General features: G+C 33.4%; 1 protein-coding gene and 1 pseudogene across 7 annotated transcripts; one reads left to right on the plus strand and one right to left on the minus strand.

Moving 5' to 3' along the window:
* Nucleotide 1: 1 nt before the first annotated feature.
* On the minus strand, nt 2–3,590 carry LOC129310557 (uncharacterized). 7 transcript variants are annotated; one of them, XR_008593139.1, is made up of 9 exons: nt 3,222–3,590; nt 2,749–2,848; nt 2,262–2,357; nt 2,099–2,151; nt 1,582–1,630; nt 1,265–1,312; nt 960–1,066; nt 590–714; nt 2–305 (listed from the first exon to the last, which is right to left on the minus strand). XR_008593139.1 is itself a non-coding variant. In XM_054952447.1 (8 exons), exons 1-7 carry the CDS (start codon nt 3,458–3,460, stop codon nt 992–994), a joined length of 660 nt encoding a protein of 219 aa, XP_054808422.1. In that variant the 5' UTR covers nt 3,461–3,589; the 3' UTR covers nt 2–305; nt 960–991. The 7 variants fall into 7 exon arrangements, 1 of the variants encoding a protein (XP_054808422.1); XR_008593138.1 differs by having other exon boundaries at nt 590–1,066; XR_008593135.1 differs by having other exon boundaries at nt 960–1,312.
* A 4,945-nt stretch (nt 3,591–8,535) lies between these two features.
* Nucleotides 8,536–9,811, plus strand: LOC129302016 (short-chain dehydrogenase reductase 3b-like; annotated as a pseudogene).
* The last annotated feature ends 3,838 nt before the right edge of the window (nt 9,812–13,649 follow it).

Here is a 13,649-nt window from a genome sequence, read left to right on the forward strand (position 1 = left end):
ATGAAAGTAATCAAACATTTATTAGTACGAGAAATCAAGGACAGACACCGAACGGCAAACAAGTAAATGCTAGCATCATTCAAACGATGCTTCGCCTGTTCTAGGCATCACCATCATCATCCCCTAGCTCGTACTACATCGTCACTGGACCCATGCCCATGTTAGAGTCGCCTATTGTTGATATAAAGATAATAGAAATCCCTGGGTGGGACTTTCAATTGACAAACCGATAGAAAAAATCCAAGGCCTTGAGAGCAATCCTTTTGTGTTGTATACGAAGAATCTAGCTGTCATCAGCATGATACCTGGAAGCACCAAGAAATTAAATAGTACTGAATAGAAGGAGCCATCATGGATTTCTGTTACACCAGAAAAAGAGATTATGCAGTGCAAACGGATTCTAGCGAATGAGATAATTCATTTTTTCGATTTGTTTTTTTTTTTTTTTTGGGAAGAATATGATCTTTCTGCAGTCGATTTATTCAGAATCCAACCAAAAATTTACATATGCTGAGCTGGATCCACGGAGCGAAAACTAAAACTAACATAATGCTCTATTTAACAAATAAGACTGTAGAATTGGACTCACCTTGAACAAAATAATAAACACATCCCCATAATCTCATAATTAAGCAAGAGCGAAGTTAAGAGCATATCTTTGTTGAAGTCTTATCAAGATAGCAATTGAGGTAGACATGGCTTCATGCTTTCAACCTTAGTTGTTCATTCCCATAATTAGATCGGAATTTCCATCAACACTAATAGGAAACTTTTTACTTCAAGAATGGGATAACCATCAATCTAAATCCAAAACTGGCATGTTAACTATAACAAAATTTTTCCAAAATAGAAAACAGTACCCAAAATCAGCGATTTTTTTTTTAAATGCACTTTTGATTTCTATTCCGGTGTTAAAAGAGTTAGGACAATCAAAATAAAATAGGGTGGGTGCTATTTACATAGTCAGAAGGAACCCGCCAGGCCAGGTGCTTTAGTATCTCCTGGCCAGACTAGCAAATCGTTCCAAGCCACGCTGCAGTAAACCTTCAAGAAATGGTTGCAGTGCCTGCAAAAGATATTATAGATGAAAGAAAGTCGGAGTGGATTAAAGCCCAATTTAAACGTCAATCTGCTGATTTTCTCCCATGACATGGGGAAAAGGCGACGGAATGGTATGGACTACAACAACGTCTTTCAGTTTTGTCTTACTGTCTTCCAATCGACAATCCTGACATGAATTGTCTTTTTGTGTCTGACTACATACCGATGCCACGGGAGCCAAGAGCTGAGGAACTTCATATGATACTGTCAGCTGTAAAGGACAAATGCAGCAGTAAGTTCTTGAACAAAGCTTGGGCCAGTTGAGAAAGAAAACAAATGGAGAAGCTTCCATTAGCCAGAGCTGAATTTAAAGGAAACAGGTTGATAGGAATAAAAACAGGAAAATAAATTCAGGAAAATGATCTATGGTATATCGATGTATACCTCATGAATGAAATTTCGGATAAATATCCTAGGAAAATTAGATTGTGATTAAGATAATCAGTAAAATCTCAAACAACATCATATAAGAAGCCTTACTTCTACTACACATGATGACGGACCTTTTGGATAAAATCGAACAGCACCTCTGCCATGGGAACAATCAATCAGTTAAAGTTCTTGTGTGAATACTAAATGATGCTTCAGAGCAAGATTAACTCAAAATCACAAGAACATTGTGGTGCAGATTTCATTTATAATGACATGAATGAAATTTTAACAAGTAAATTAGCGCCAGACGCAACTTGTGTTTTTGAGCCACCCTAAAGGCTTGAACAAAATATTCCAAATCATATAGAAGCATAGACAGACAAAGTGTGACTGTTGGATACCAGATTTCCCGTCCAGGTAGAACCGACCATGTCTATCACAGGACCCCTCATTATCAAGATGGAGAGAACAGTAAAGATTTGCACAGCTGAAATTTTCTTTCCAGTCTCACAAGTCCAATGTTCTTTATTTTGTGATGGCTTAACAGATAAGTCCCAGAAATTTCCACAGAAGGTAATCAATCATGTTTTTACTCCGCAGACGGAGATCTATCCTTGTAAATTACCTGTTAGGTAGACCTTCCAGAGATCGCCAGTGTATTTTCTGATTTGGAATAGGCTGCAAGAACGCAATATAATATGAATAACAAACTCCAATTGACTTTTAACATAAAGTAAGGAACACCTACTAAGAAGTTATAATATTATAGTTAGGACGGTGATCATTTCCTGCATATTACGGGCAAGCCAAGAGTACTCGATATCACGACCGAATGCTTTATACTTCAAGGACCATCTTGAGAGGTCAGGCTTTTCTGGCAAAATCTGTGAAGTAGATTAAAAATTTAGGCAATGCAAAAATCATAATAAGACACGCAATTTGTAACTTTGTGACCATTTAGCGAAGACTGCTGGTTTCTCAACATTCCAATTGTAACATTTCGACCAGAAACATTAATGCCTTGATGCTAAACTAAAGGCCCACTTTAACAAAGAGCTCGAGGGCATGTTTGGTTGGAGGATTTTGAAGGGAAGGGGAGTTGCTCCCCTCCCTCTCTGTTTGGCTGACATTTACTGGAGGGGAGGGAAAGGAAGTGTCTTATTGGGTTCAAAAATTGGGGAAGGGGAGGGGAGCAAGTGGGTTCAAAAAGTCTCCTCCCCTTGTGATTGAGTAAAGAGAGACTATGACAGTGCATTGAGACTCGATCTTGCGCACCGTAACAGAGGAAATAAAGGGCATCCAACGAGGGATGGCTTCACGATCAGAATAACAGGCATAGGCAACCGAGGCAGGCACGTCAACCTCCAGCTTAACCCTGCAATTACAACACTGTTATCCTGTCGTCATCAGAACATGATTAAGCCGGAAATTATACCAAAATCATGATAGTCAACCTAGTGGCTAAACATTCAGCTTGAGAATTATCAAATTCCCAAAATATGAACATTATCCAAAATAAATCGGAGAAAATGACATTCGCTGAGAAAATATAGATACTATAAATCACTTCTCATCAGTTCTGATACACTTTCACTTTCCAATTCCAAACATAGAAATTTATTTTTCCTTATGATGAAACGAGGAATAGGTAGAATAGTGTAAGTATCCCTAAGAATCTGTCATATAAAATACAAAACAGGAGAAAAAAAAAGAGAGAAGGTCAAACTTCGTGTAGGGAAAGGAGTTACGTGCAATCCTGCCACTCCATGACAGGGGAAAGGCGCTTGAAGCCATGGAAGGATGAGGTCCGGGCAAATGACCTGGATGTTAGTCTGAAGAATCGGTGATTGAGAGAGTGTGGAATTGAAGAAAAGGTTCCGCTAGAAGGATTAGAGCGAAACAGAACGGAACAAGTGCTTCGAGTTGAGAAGGACAAGTGGCTCGGATATGGAAACCCTGGACTTGAGATCAAAGTTGCAGCAGACATGGCCTGTGAATGCCCTCAGAAATCAAACAGCGATGCCGATGCAGATGGATAGTTGGGCTCCCAGTCCACGACCACAAGCCGCGTCTCAGATATTCCCCCGCTCCCTCCTGCTTCTGAGCCAGCTACGATGCAATATTGATGCCCCGTGTTAATCACACGCTCAAATGGATGCTCCTACATGGCTGTCATGAACTCAGTATCACTGACCAATTACCTGTCGCCTAATCGACATTAATAACAATTTTGGGCCCTTGGCTACTGCCGCTGGGCTTTCAAAAGAAAAAACAAAAGCAAGTATTGCCACTGGGTTTGTAAAGCACCCCAACTCCAAACCTTAGAGTTGCTTATGGGCTTCGTTATGCGATTTGGGCTCAAGTAGCCTGGTTTCACTTTTTTAATGATAAAATGGCTAAATTATATTTTCATCCTTTAATTTTATACAAACTTTTTTTTGATCATTTAATTTTATAAAGTATATTTTAATCATTTAATATAATATTATTATTTTTATCACAAATTTTTTATATTAAATTTTTTATTAACAAAGCATTATCAAATATTAATTTATTAAGGTTAATTTTTTAAAAAAATAACAATGATATCATAAAAATAATCATTTAAAACTAACAATGTTATAACAATGTTATGATTAAAGGACTAAAAGTATGTATTATAAAATTAAGGAATTAAATTAAAATATTATATAAAATTAGATAATTAAAACTATGTTTTAGTCGAATGATAATTATAAACAACTAATAGGAGTTGTGTCTAGTAGAAGGGGTTAGTCTTTTACAATATGTTGAATTAAGATTTAAATTTTTATTGAGAGAGGTGCTCATATTTAATATTTGAAAGTACCTCAAATAGAATTGCCTCCCATAATAATATATCTGTTAATAATTAAAAAAAAAGTATAATTGTGAACATAACATAAAAAACGATTACAAAGTGTTCAATCAACTAAAAATTGAACCCTAAAAAAATTAAATATTGTCCTGGGAAACTAACCTTGTAAGATTTCCATAACATATTTAAAAAAACTTTTGAAAATAATATTTATATTCTAGCCCGTGGTATTAATGGATGTAAAAAATCTTTTGCGACATATATTATCGAGTAAACTTAATGTTTTTAAATTTTATTTGAGTATGATTATTTTTAAAAAATATTTTTATTTATTTATATTTTTATAAATAAAATTTATATTTCACATTATACTTGTTACTTTTAAAAAAATGCACTAATGGTAATGGACGTTATTAGTGTAACACCTTGGACTTTTATCCTGAGAATTTTAAGTATTTATAATGATAGAATGGTAAATTTTTAAGTAAATTTTTTTATTAATAATGTTTTTGGGATACTAGTATACTTAATGGATCATTGGACAACTTTAAAAGAGGGTTAGGTTGGTGTTCTTGCGAGCTTGAGCACAGAGAGAGAGAGAGATCTAAAATGTGTAGGATTCTCTATGCCATGCACACAAAATTTGCACTTATTAATCGTGAAACAAACTTGAAATCAGAAAGGAGAGAGAGAAAACGAAAGGAGCGACAAAGGAAGGGCTTGTGGCTACTAGGGCTTGACATTGTGAGAGATTTAGAGGCATTTAGAGCTTAAATCACTATAGGGTAATTTTCTTATTTCCTCTCCTTTCCTTCGTTGTGAAATTTATGACTTTTGGGACACTTGAAGCTTTGATTTTGATTTTTTTAGGTTTAAACCAAACCCATTAACTTAGTTAAAGTCTTGGAGAGATCAAGCCTCCAACCCCAGGTTTATGGGTTTTATGTTGATTTAAAATTTTTGACTAGGGTTTGAATGAACTCTATGTAAGAATTGGTAGTTTTAGGACAATGTGTATAGATTATTTGTTATGTTATAGTGTTCAAATGTTAAATATGATTGATGGAATGGATTTGAGGGGTTGATATTGTTAAATAAGAATTTTTGGTGTTATAGGTACTCAAAATCTAGTAATCTTGGGGTGTAATCGAAGTAATAATTGATAATTATTACTAAATTGTGTAGATTGATCGTTGCTTAAGCCTTATCATCCGTGTAGAATTTGTAGAGCTAACATTGAACCACGGTAACTTTTTTTGTAATAAAAGAGTTGAGGTAATAAAATAATTTACGTTATTTAATTAAAGTACTTAACTATTTATGAGTAAATATATATTGTTTACATATGTTTGAAAGTTTGCCATATTGCGAAAGATGATCTTTATGCATGTGATTATTTTAAAACAATATAGATTGTGAAAAGTCCCTTATATGAGCAAGCTATGCTTTTCATACAAGTATGTGTTATGTTCAAAAGCACGAGCACAATCATGTTAGAGTGTGTAAGTTCACCTATAGGAAGGGGCAGTGAAAGTTCACATAACATATATCTCCTTAGTGCCTGCCTAGTAAGGCACGGTATTGAAAATTATCTCCTTAGTATTTGAATGGGATATGGCGTTGAAGATTAATGCTTCTTAGCATTAATGATGCGATGTTGGAATATCAACATGTCGATTCGTAAGTGATAGGGGAAATCATAGTCTGAAAATGAGATAGAACACCTTTGGTCGAGTGATCCTACCACTAAAAGTGAGCTCGGGCCATTGTGAATACACACTTTGTCTAAGAGCCCATGATTTCAATCGAGGTAATATGGAGGCTCAGATGGTAGAATGATCATAATCATGATGATTGTAAAGACTATGTAAATTATACTGGAGGCATGTTTTTGTGTATATTAGATTTACTTTCTTATAGTTGCACATGTTAATTATTAGTGGTGAATTATTTTAATACTAAAATGTTTATCTCACTTTATAGTTATATTTTATAAGTAAGGGCCCTGGTAGGTGCAAAAAGAAAGAAGGGATGATCGGAAAGTAAAAGCTCATTTATATATCTCTTTTCCCTTATCATTTTGGTTTTTGTAATGAGCATTTAAAATAATGTGCCAAGTTAGGAGCATTTCATTGTTTTAGTTTCCACTTATATGAAAATCTAAGAACATGTGCGCATTTCGACCTAAGCTTGTAGCAAATATGATTAAATGTGTGTGAATGGCCAAGATAGTAGTACAAGTTATTTATTTGAGTTACATATGTGTTGGAATTACCAAAATAATAATTATATTGAATTTTATCCACTCCTTTGCATTATTGAGAATTGAGAGTTTGGTAATCATTTTATGTATAGATGGTTGATTGTGTGATATGATTGGCCTAATATGATGTATATAGTCCATTTGAGTTGTTCAAAATGATTTCAAAGCTAATTGCACTAGGTTGTATAAATTGGACACCTTTGAGTGTGTTTTCTGGTGAAAACAGACCATTTTAAATTTGGATGTCTACCTTTTTAACGAATGATTATTTAGATGTGAGATCGATGCCATTAATTAGAGGGCTCAAAGAGATTCGTAAGGATATTTAAATCACTCAAATTGGACATAGGATGGTGAAATGGAGGGCTTTGAAATTTTGAAGTGTTGTCGTGATAATAGGCACATGCCGCAACGCATGACAGTTGCACCACGACGTAATGCTTTATGAGGGATGAGTTTCTCTGTGCCATCTGCTGTGGCAAACAGGCTAGCTTTTGAAAAAATTTTAGACTGTTTCAATTTGTTTTCAAATGCTAACTAGTTTTCATGCTTTCGTTACTTTGTTTAACTCATTTTAAATTAAAATTTGATCTCAAATGTCTTTACAAAAAATACTTTTCTTGAGATCTCAAATATTTTAAACTATTTACTCTTAAACTCTTAGGTTTGTGATAACTTTTACTTAAAATTTTAATTAATCCTAGTTATCATAACAGCGTGTTAAAGTGTTGTCCTAATAATATAAAGACAGGCATTATATTTAACACTTAAATCACCCTCATCACTCTCCTTGTCGAGGCTGCTCCTTTAGGTCATTGCCATCAAATATATTGTCTAATTTGAACACCAATAAGAGGAGGGAAAGCATTATAGAAAGTATTGTGAATAAGCACGGGCAAGAGATTTTAGGAAGCAAATGTGAGAGGAAACTTTGCCAAAAGTGAAAAAGATAAAGAGGTCCTATTTAATAGTGATTTGAGCCGAAAGTCGCTACCTAAAATGCAGCGAGTCATAACATCAAGGTAAGACTATCATTAATGCATTTTTAAAATGATAATGATTTAGCAGTAAATGATTACACGAAGCACCACCAAGGTAACTATTTGTTATCTAAGGTAGCTTGGTTGTGGTTTGGGTAAAAATTAAAGTCATTACAAATATAATAGCAACTTCATCCCAACCGCTACCAAGTTTCACAATTACAATCCTAGTAACGGTTTGCCCTAATTATACTGCTATAAGAGCTGCTATTATGTTTCCCGCCAAAAGCCAGGGGTCTTGCAACAGTTTGGACCAAAACCGTTGCATTAAATCGCTACTGAATCTTTTTTTTTTTTTTAAACGACCGCATCACTAACTACGTACTCTTAAATAACGGTGGCATGCATTCAGTGCTCTGAATTCATGATTAGCGTTCATTGCATATTTGATGCCTAAGAGCACGGCGATGCTTGACTCTACCATGATCCAGCCGAAGAAGGACTATCATTTTGAAGATTGGTCACGTGCCTAACAGCCTAAGGAATGTAATCAGCGTGCAGAGGATTTGACTATAGCTAACCTCAGTCCAGAGTTACCTCGTGAGACGCATACTTGGGATACCATTGTGAGTAGGATCCAGCTGGTGTACTGAGTAGTCATGTGCGGCTTTTCTTTTGTAAAGGAGGGTTGGGGATGAAAATTTTAACCAAAAAACATTTTCCGCTAAAAAATATAAAATATTTTTAAAATATTAGATGTTAATAAATATAAAATATTTTTAATTTTTAAAAAATAAATATTATTTTTATTTTAAAAATACTTTTGAATAAAATATCTTATTAAATAAAAATAAATATAGAAAGATAAAATTATTTTTAATATAAGTAATTATTTTATTAAAGTGGAATTCAATTTAATATATATATATTATTTGCATATAGTTTAATCAATGCCGAAAAGCAATATAAAATTTTAAGTTTGTGGAGACTGGAGGCTCCTTCCTTGACTCTAAAAATTTGGATACCTCGCCATAAAATCAAATCCTCAGCTTTCAGATCGAATTGCAGGTAGCACATCAAGAACCAGTGGCCGTGATCGATATATGTCGACCAAGCAAAGGTGTGAATTTTTGAAATCCCATGCATACACACAACCTCTAAGGAACTAGAAATTGCCGTTAACGTCTGGTTTTTGCAGGTTGGAGGGTAAGGTGGCGATAGTGACAGGAGGGGCCAGTGGGATAGGAGCAGAATCAGTCAAACTATTCGCCGAAAACGGAGCATCAGTGGTCATCGCAGACGTTCAGGATGAGATGGGTTACCAACTTGCAGCTTCATTAGCCTCACATCAAGTGAGTTACCATCATTGTGATGTAAGACGAGAAACAGGTGGAGCAAACTGTAGCTTTCGCCGTCCACCAATACGGCAGCTTGGACGTCATGTTTAGCAATGCCGGCATCGGCGGCTCCTTCTCTGGCATACTGGACCTCGACCTCAACGCATTTGATAATACAATGGCCGTCAACGTTCGCGGTGCGGCTGCAGCCATCAAGCACGCGGCTAAAGCCATGGTGTCTGCAAACACCTGTGGCTCCATAATCTGCACGGCAAGCGTGGCTGCTTCTATGGCCGGATGCGGGCCCCATGCTTATACCACGTCCAAGCATGCACTTGCGGGCCTTGTCCGCTCTGCTTGCGGCGAGCTCGGGGCTTATGGGATCAGAGTGAATTGCGTATCGCCATATGCTGTGGCCACACCTCTTACGTGCCGATCTATGCATATGGGGGCTGATGAAATTGAAGCCCTTGGCATGTCTATGGCCAATATGAAGGGAATTCCATTGAAGGCTACCCATATTGCTGAAGCTGCCCTCTTTCTTGCTTCTAATGAATCTGTTTATATCAGTGGGCATGATTTGGTGGTCGATGGAGGCTTCAGTGTCTCTTAAATATTGTCCTCTTCCTAGCGATTAAAACATTGGCTTTCTTATTGTTCTTTAATGTCTGAGATTATTGCCAGCATCTTGTATTATATCTAATCTCCCAGAGTCTTTGTATTTTACTGAACAAATGATGTCTGGGACACATCACTGCACGTGGGGAAATCAGCCTTGAAAATGATTCTTCTGCGTTTTCCAAATTGAAGGAGAATCGTATTGAAGGCTCTGCCATGTTGCAGGAGCTGCTCTGTTTCTTGTTCTTGATGCATCGGTTTTTGTATAATTAGTCAGTGAACGGAAGGTTCTTGCTGTTTTACTTTTAAGCCTTAGTTCCTGCTTGTTGATGAAGACTAAAATAGGTTGATGTTTAATTTTGCTCTGCACTCACGCTTTCTTGTCAATTTTCGTTTTCTCGTCGGTCCACAAGTCTATTTTCGCTTCTTTTGCCCTCCGCCCTAGCTCCACTTCCTTTCCATTTGGCATTTGGTCTATCCCTGATTTGACAAATATATCCCTTGTACTATTGCAAGTTTATTTTTTTTTTTTTTTTAATCCAAGAACACGGGTAGAACGTTTCTCTCGAATCTCTTTTACCTTTTGGTCAAAAAAATAAAAATAAAGTAAAAGAATCTCTTTTACCTTGAGATATATGAAGACGTGAACGTGATCAAAATGCTAGTTTGATCTATGGATTAAAATTCTCTAAAATTATATGTCTGAAGTTTCGTTAAATTGAGATAATATTAATCATTGATTAATTCAAACAGCGTAAAGTTGTCATGTAATAATAAAAAAAAAGGAGTATTTTCTTAATAGGTTACTAATTAATATTGAATTGAAACCCATCAATAACTTCAAACAAAGACTGTTTCTTTTATTAAGTAATACAATCATGAAAGTTTGTTTAATCAACGTATATAATATAATTTCAAATTTACAAAATTTTAGAGCCAAATTCATAACATTGTTTTTCCCTTAATCTGTAATATTGTGCTGCACTATTAAATTTAATATGTTAATTATCTTTATCACATAACATACTATTGTTTTAGGAAATTTTGATTGTGTTATCCATCCTCGGATGTATATTACGTGAACTAGCTAAGATAATGAAACGGTTTAAATTTTATTGTTTTTATAATTTTTAAGCCACAACATTATTTTTATTTAAGCCAATAGTTGAATATCAACTTTATCCTATATTTATATGTCCAATATACATATTAAAGTTTGACCAGAGAAAAATTGGCTAGAAAAAAAAAAGTGTTATGAAAATAGATATTGAGAGGAGGAGAGAAGAGAGAAAACTATAACAAGAGAATGAGAGAATTAACAACTTTCTATGTGGAATATAATGGAGATATTTTTTATTTATAGGCACAAATATATTAATTAAATTAAAACTATATACAAGATAATAATAACTGAAAGATATTATGGTAATTGAAAGATATTAGAGAATCGAATATAATAGACATCCACATAATATTTTAATATTCATAACACTTCTTCTGGATGTCCAACTATGATGCCTCATTAAAATCTTATTAAAAAAAAATCTAAGGGGACAAAAAACTTAGTAAAGTAAAAGGAGTGCATAATATCTTCATATTTATTGAAGCTGTCTTATTAAAAATCTTACTAAGAAAATTCAATGAAACAAGACCTTAATTTAAAAAAAAAAAGAGTATAAGATAATTTTTACTCTCCTTGATGACGATATCACTAATTGTTCTTAAGTCTTCTTGAGTCCCCTTGACTTATGTATCAGTTCTTGAATATTATTGTTGCCAATACCCTTGTGTTCGAGATTTGATATTCTTTTAGAATGATATTGCATATGAACCATTGAATTCATGTAATATTTTGGATGATCTTCTCCATACATATCTTTCGAATATGAAAACATTTTCTACTTCTCTATTTTGTGGGACTAACAATAAAAGTCCCTAATAAACAATCATGGGGTGCGCACGCACGTGCGCAACCCTGTGGTTCAAATTGAACACATATAGAGCATATGTATAATCGATTAAATTTGATCCTAAATAAATTAAGTAATTGCAAATAATAATTTCTCAGGCAAATCATATCAATTACATAATTGCAAATCAATGTAATGTGATAAACTATAATATGAAAGCATTTATATATAGTGTTTCAGAATTATATTTCATAATTTTCTTGAAGAAAAGTGATATCGATGCTAATTATCCAACATTTTAATTTTTCTTCAACAATTAAGTGCTCATATAAACTCCTCTTGATATTCAATAATGTTAAATTAATAAATTTGGATGCAAATCAATGGTATATAATCATGTGAACAAACATAATGATAGAGAATTTTTCTTGAGAATAATCTTCATGAGATTTGTCATCTTGGATCCTTTTAAGATTTTCAAGTAAACATCACTGTGCAGGGGAGCCATACAAACAGGCTACCATTTACTAGACACATATCAAATTTATATATTGTCAAACTAATAACATATCAAAAAATCATTTCATCCATCACAGAATATATTAATACATATTTTGAATCTTTATAGAATATTCTTATATTGAAAGTCAAACTTTACATGTGATACTTCATATTTTTCCTTCTTATAAATACTCATGTATAATGTCACATTTCAAATGCTCAAACTATAAGTTCACAACTTTCATGTCGTGAACAAGAGGACGTAATTTTACTTATATTGCATCATTTTTTCTAATATGATCAGCTTTTTATTCACATTCTAGCAAGATCATTATTTGATAGTAATATTTTATTCTTATTGAAAGTGTTACTGACAACTTTATTCTTTTCAAATCCATCATTTATCACATTGACATTGTAACATTCTAATTAAATTTTTAGAGTTAATTAGAATTAATAGAAAATAGAAAAAATGTTTGGAGATAAATAAATTAATTAGGAAATTTTTTTCAGTTTAACATGAAATATAATTTTATGTTAAGATGTGTTTTTAGAAAATGAAATTAAAAAAATGGTTAAGACTTGTTAACTTAAATGTTAAATTATAATATAATAATAATAATAATAATGAATGAGAAGAAGAGGAGATGGAGAGAGTATATAAAAGTGATCATTTTTGTTTTTTCTCATAGAAACTCACGCACAAGAGAGAAAGAGAGAAAGAGAGAGATAGAGAGAAGGAGAAGGAAAGGAGAAGAATAAAGGCTTGAAGGAATTTTGATATAATATTTCATGCTCAACACTATTTATATTCTCAAAATTTTTTTTATAAATATTTTCTTACTCATTTAGAGCTTTTCAATGATAGTTAAATTTTGATCAGTAAAGCAAATTTTAAAATTTGAACTTAGAATAAATTTTTAACAACGAAAACTATTAATTAGTAAAGATAAATTAGCACTTAAATTCTATCGATTTAAATTTGATCTGTTGACTGATTTGAGAGTTTAAAATTAAATTTATAGCTATAAAATTATTTTTTTATTTAAAGTCAGTCAAGTCTTGACCTCTTTTAGAATGTCAGATTTCTTAATATAATTATCTTGATTATATGCTCCTCTTTTTTCTTTCTATAAGATTTTGTTTCGTTGGAACCAATCTGTCTTTCACGCTCCATGCAGGATTCAATTTTTTTTTCTTTGCATTCAAGAGCATTGTTAATTGGAACATAAATTTAATAAATTTCTTTTCGTTAATGTTTACTCCCGGTAGTTATTTTCTAATATTTCATGAACACAACATTTTTGTGAACTTCTTGTTCTCTCTCACACACACATGAGGATCTATGTAATATGTAGAGAATGCATTTATTTAATATTCATTTCCCATCTATTCATTATCTTCTCCTCATTTTGGGGATAACAAACGATGTAATATAAGCCTTTCGGATTCATTTGTTCTCTATAGAAACATCATTTTGTTTCATTTAAAAATAAATAAGAAGAAGTATTTTAATTTACCCAACATCCACTCCCAACTTTATTTGAACATCTATTGTACTGTGGTGGATTTTGGACAAACAAAGTCTTTGGCTCTTGTCAGAAAACCAATTTTAGAAAGTATTCGTGATGCTTTATTTGCTTGATGCATATAAGTGATGTAACATGCATGCTTGCATATCTTATTGAAAATATTTCTTTCCCAAATATTGGTCTAATCATCTAATCGGAG

This window comes from Prosopis cineraria, unplaced genomic scaffold, assembly GCF_029017545.1.
Source record: "Prosopis cineraria cultivar Desert tree isolate PC_DT_omini unplaced genomic scaffold, ASM2901754v1 PC1, whole genome shotgun sequence".
Lineage (NCBI taxonomy): Eukaryota > Viridiplantae > Streptophyta > Magnoliopsida > Fabales > Fabaceae > Prosopis > Prosopis cineraria.

Excerpts from the sequence above, each read along its gene's own strand:
- LOC129310557 (XM_054952447.1), bottom strand. The coding sequence starts at position 3,460 with ATGTCTGCTGCAACTTTGATCTCAAGTCCAGGGTTTCCATATCCGAGC. Across the intron at positions 2,849-3,221 it reads ATGGAGTGGCAGGATTGCAC|GGTTAAGCTGGAGGTTGACG; the intron begins GTAACTCCTTTC and ends TTGTAATTGCAG. Across the intron at positions 1,067-1,264 it reads TCTTGGCTCCCGTGGCATCG|GCACTGCAACCATTTCTTGA; the intron begins GTATGTAGTCAG and ends TATCTTTTGCAG.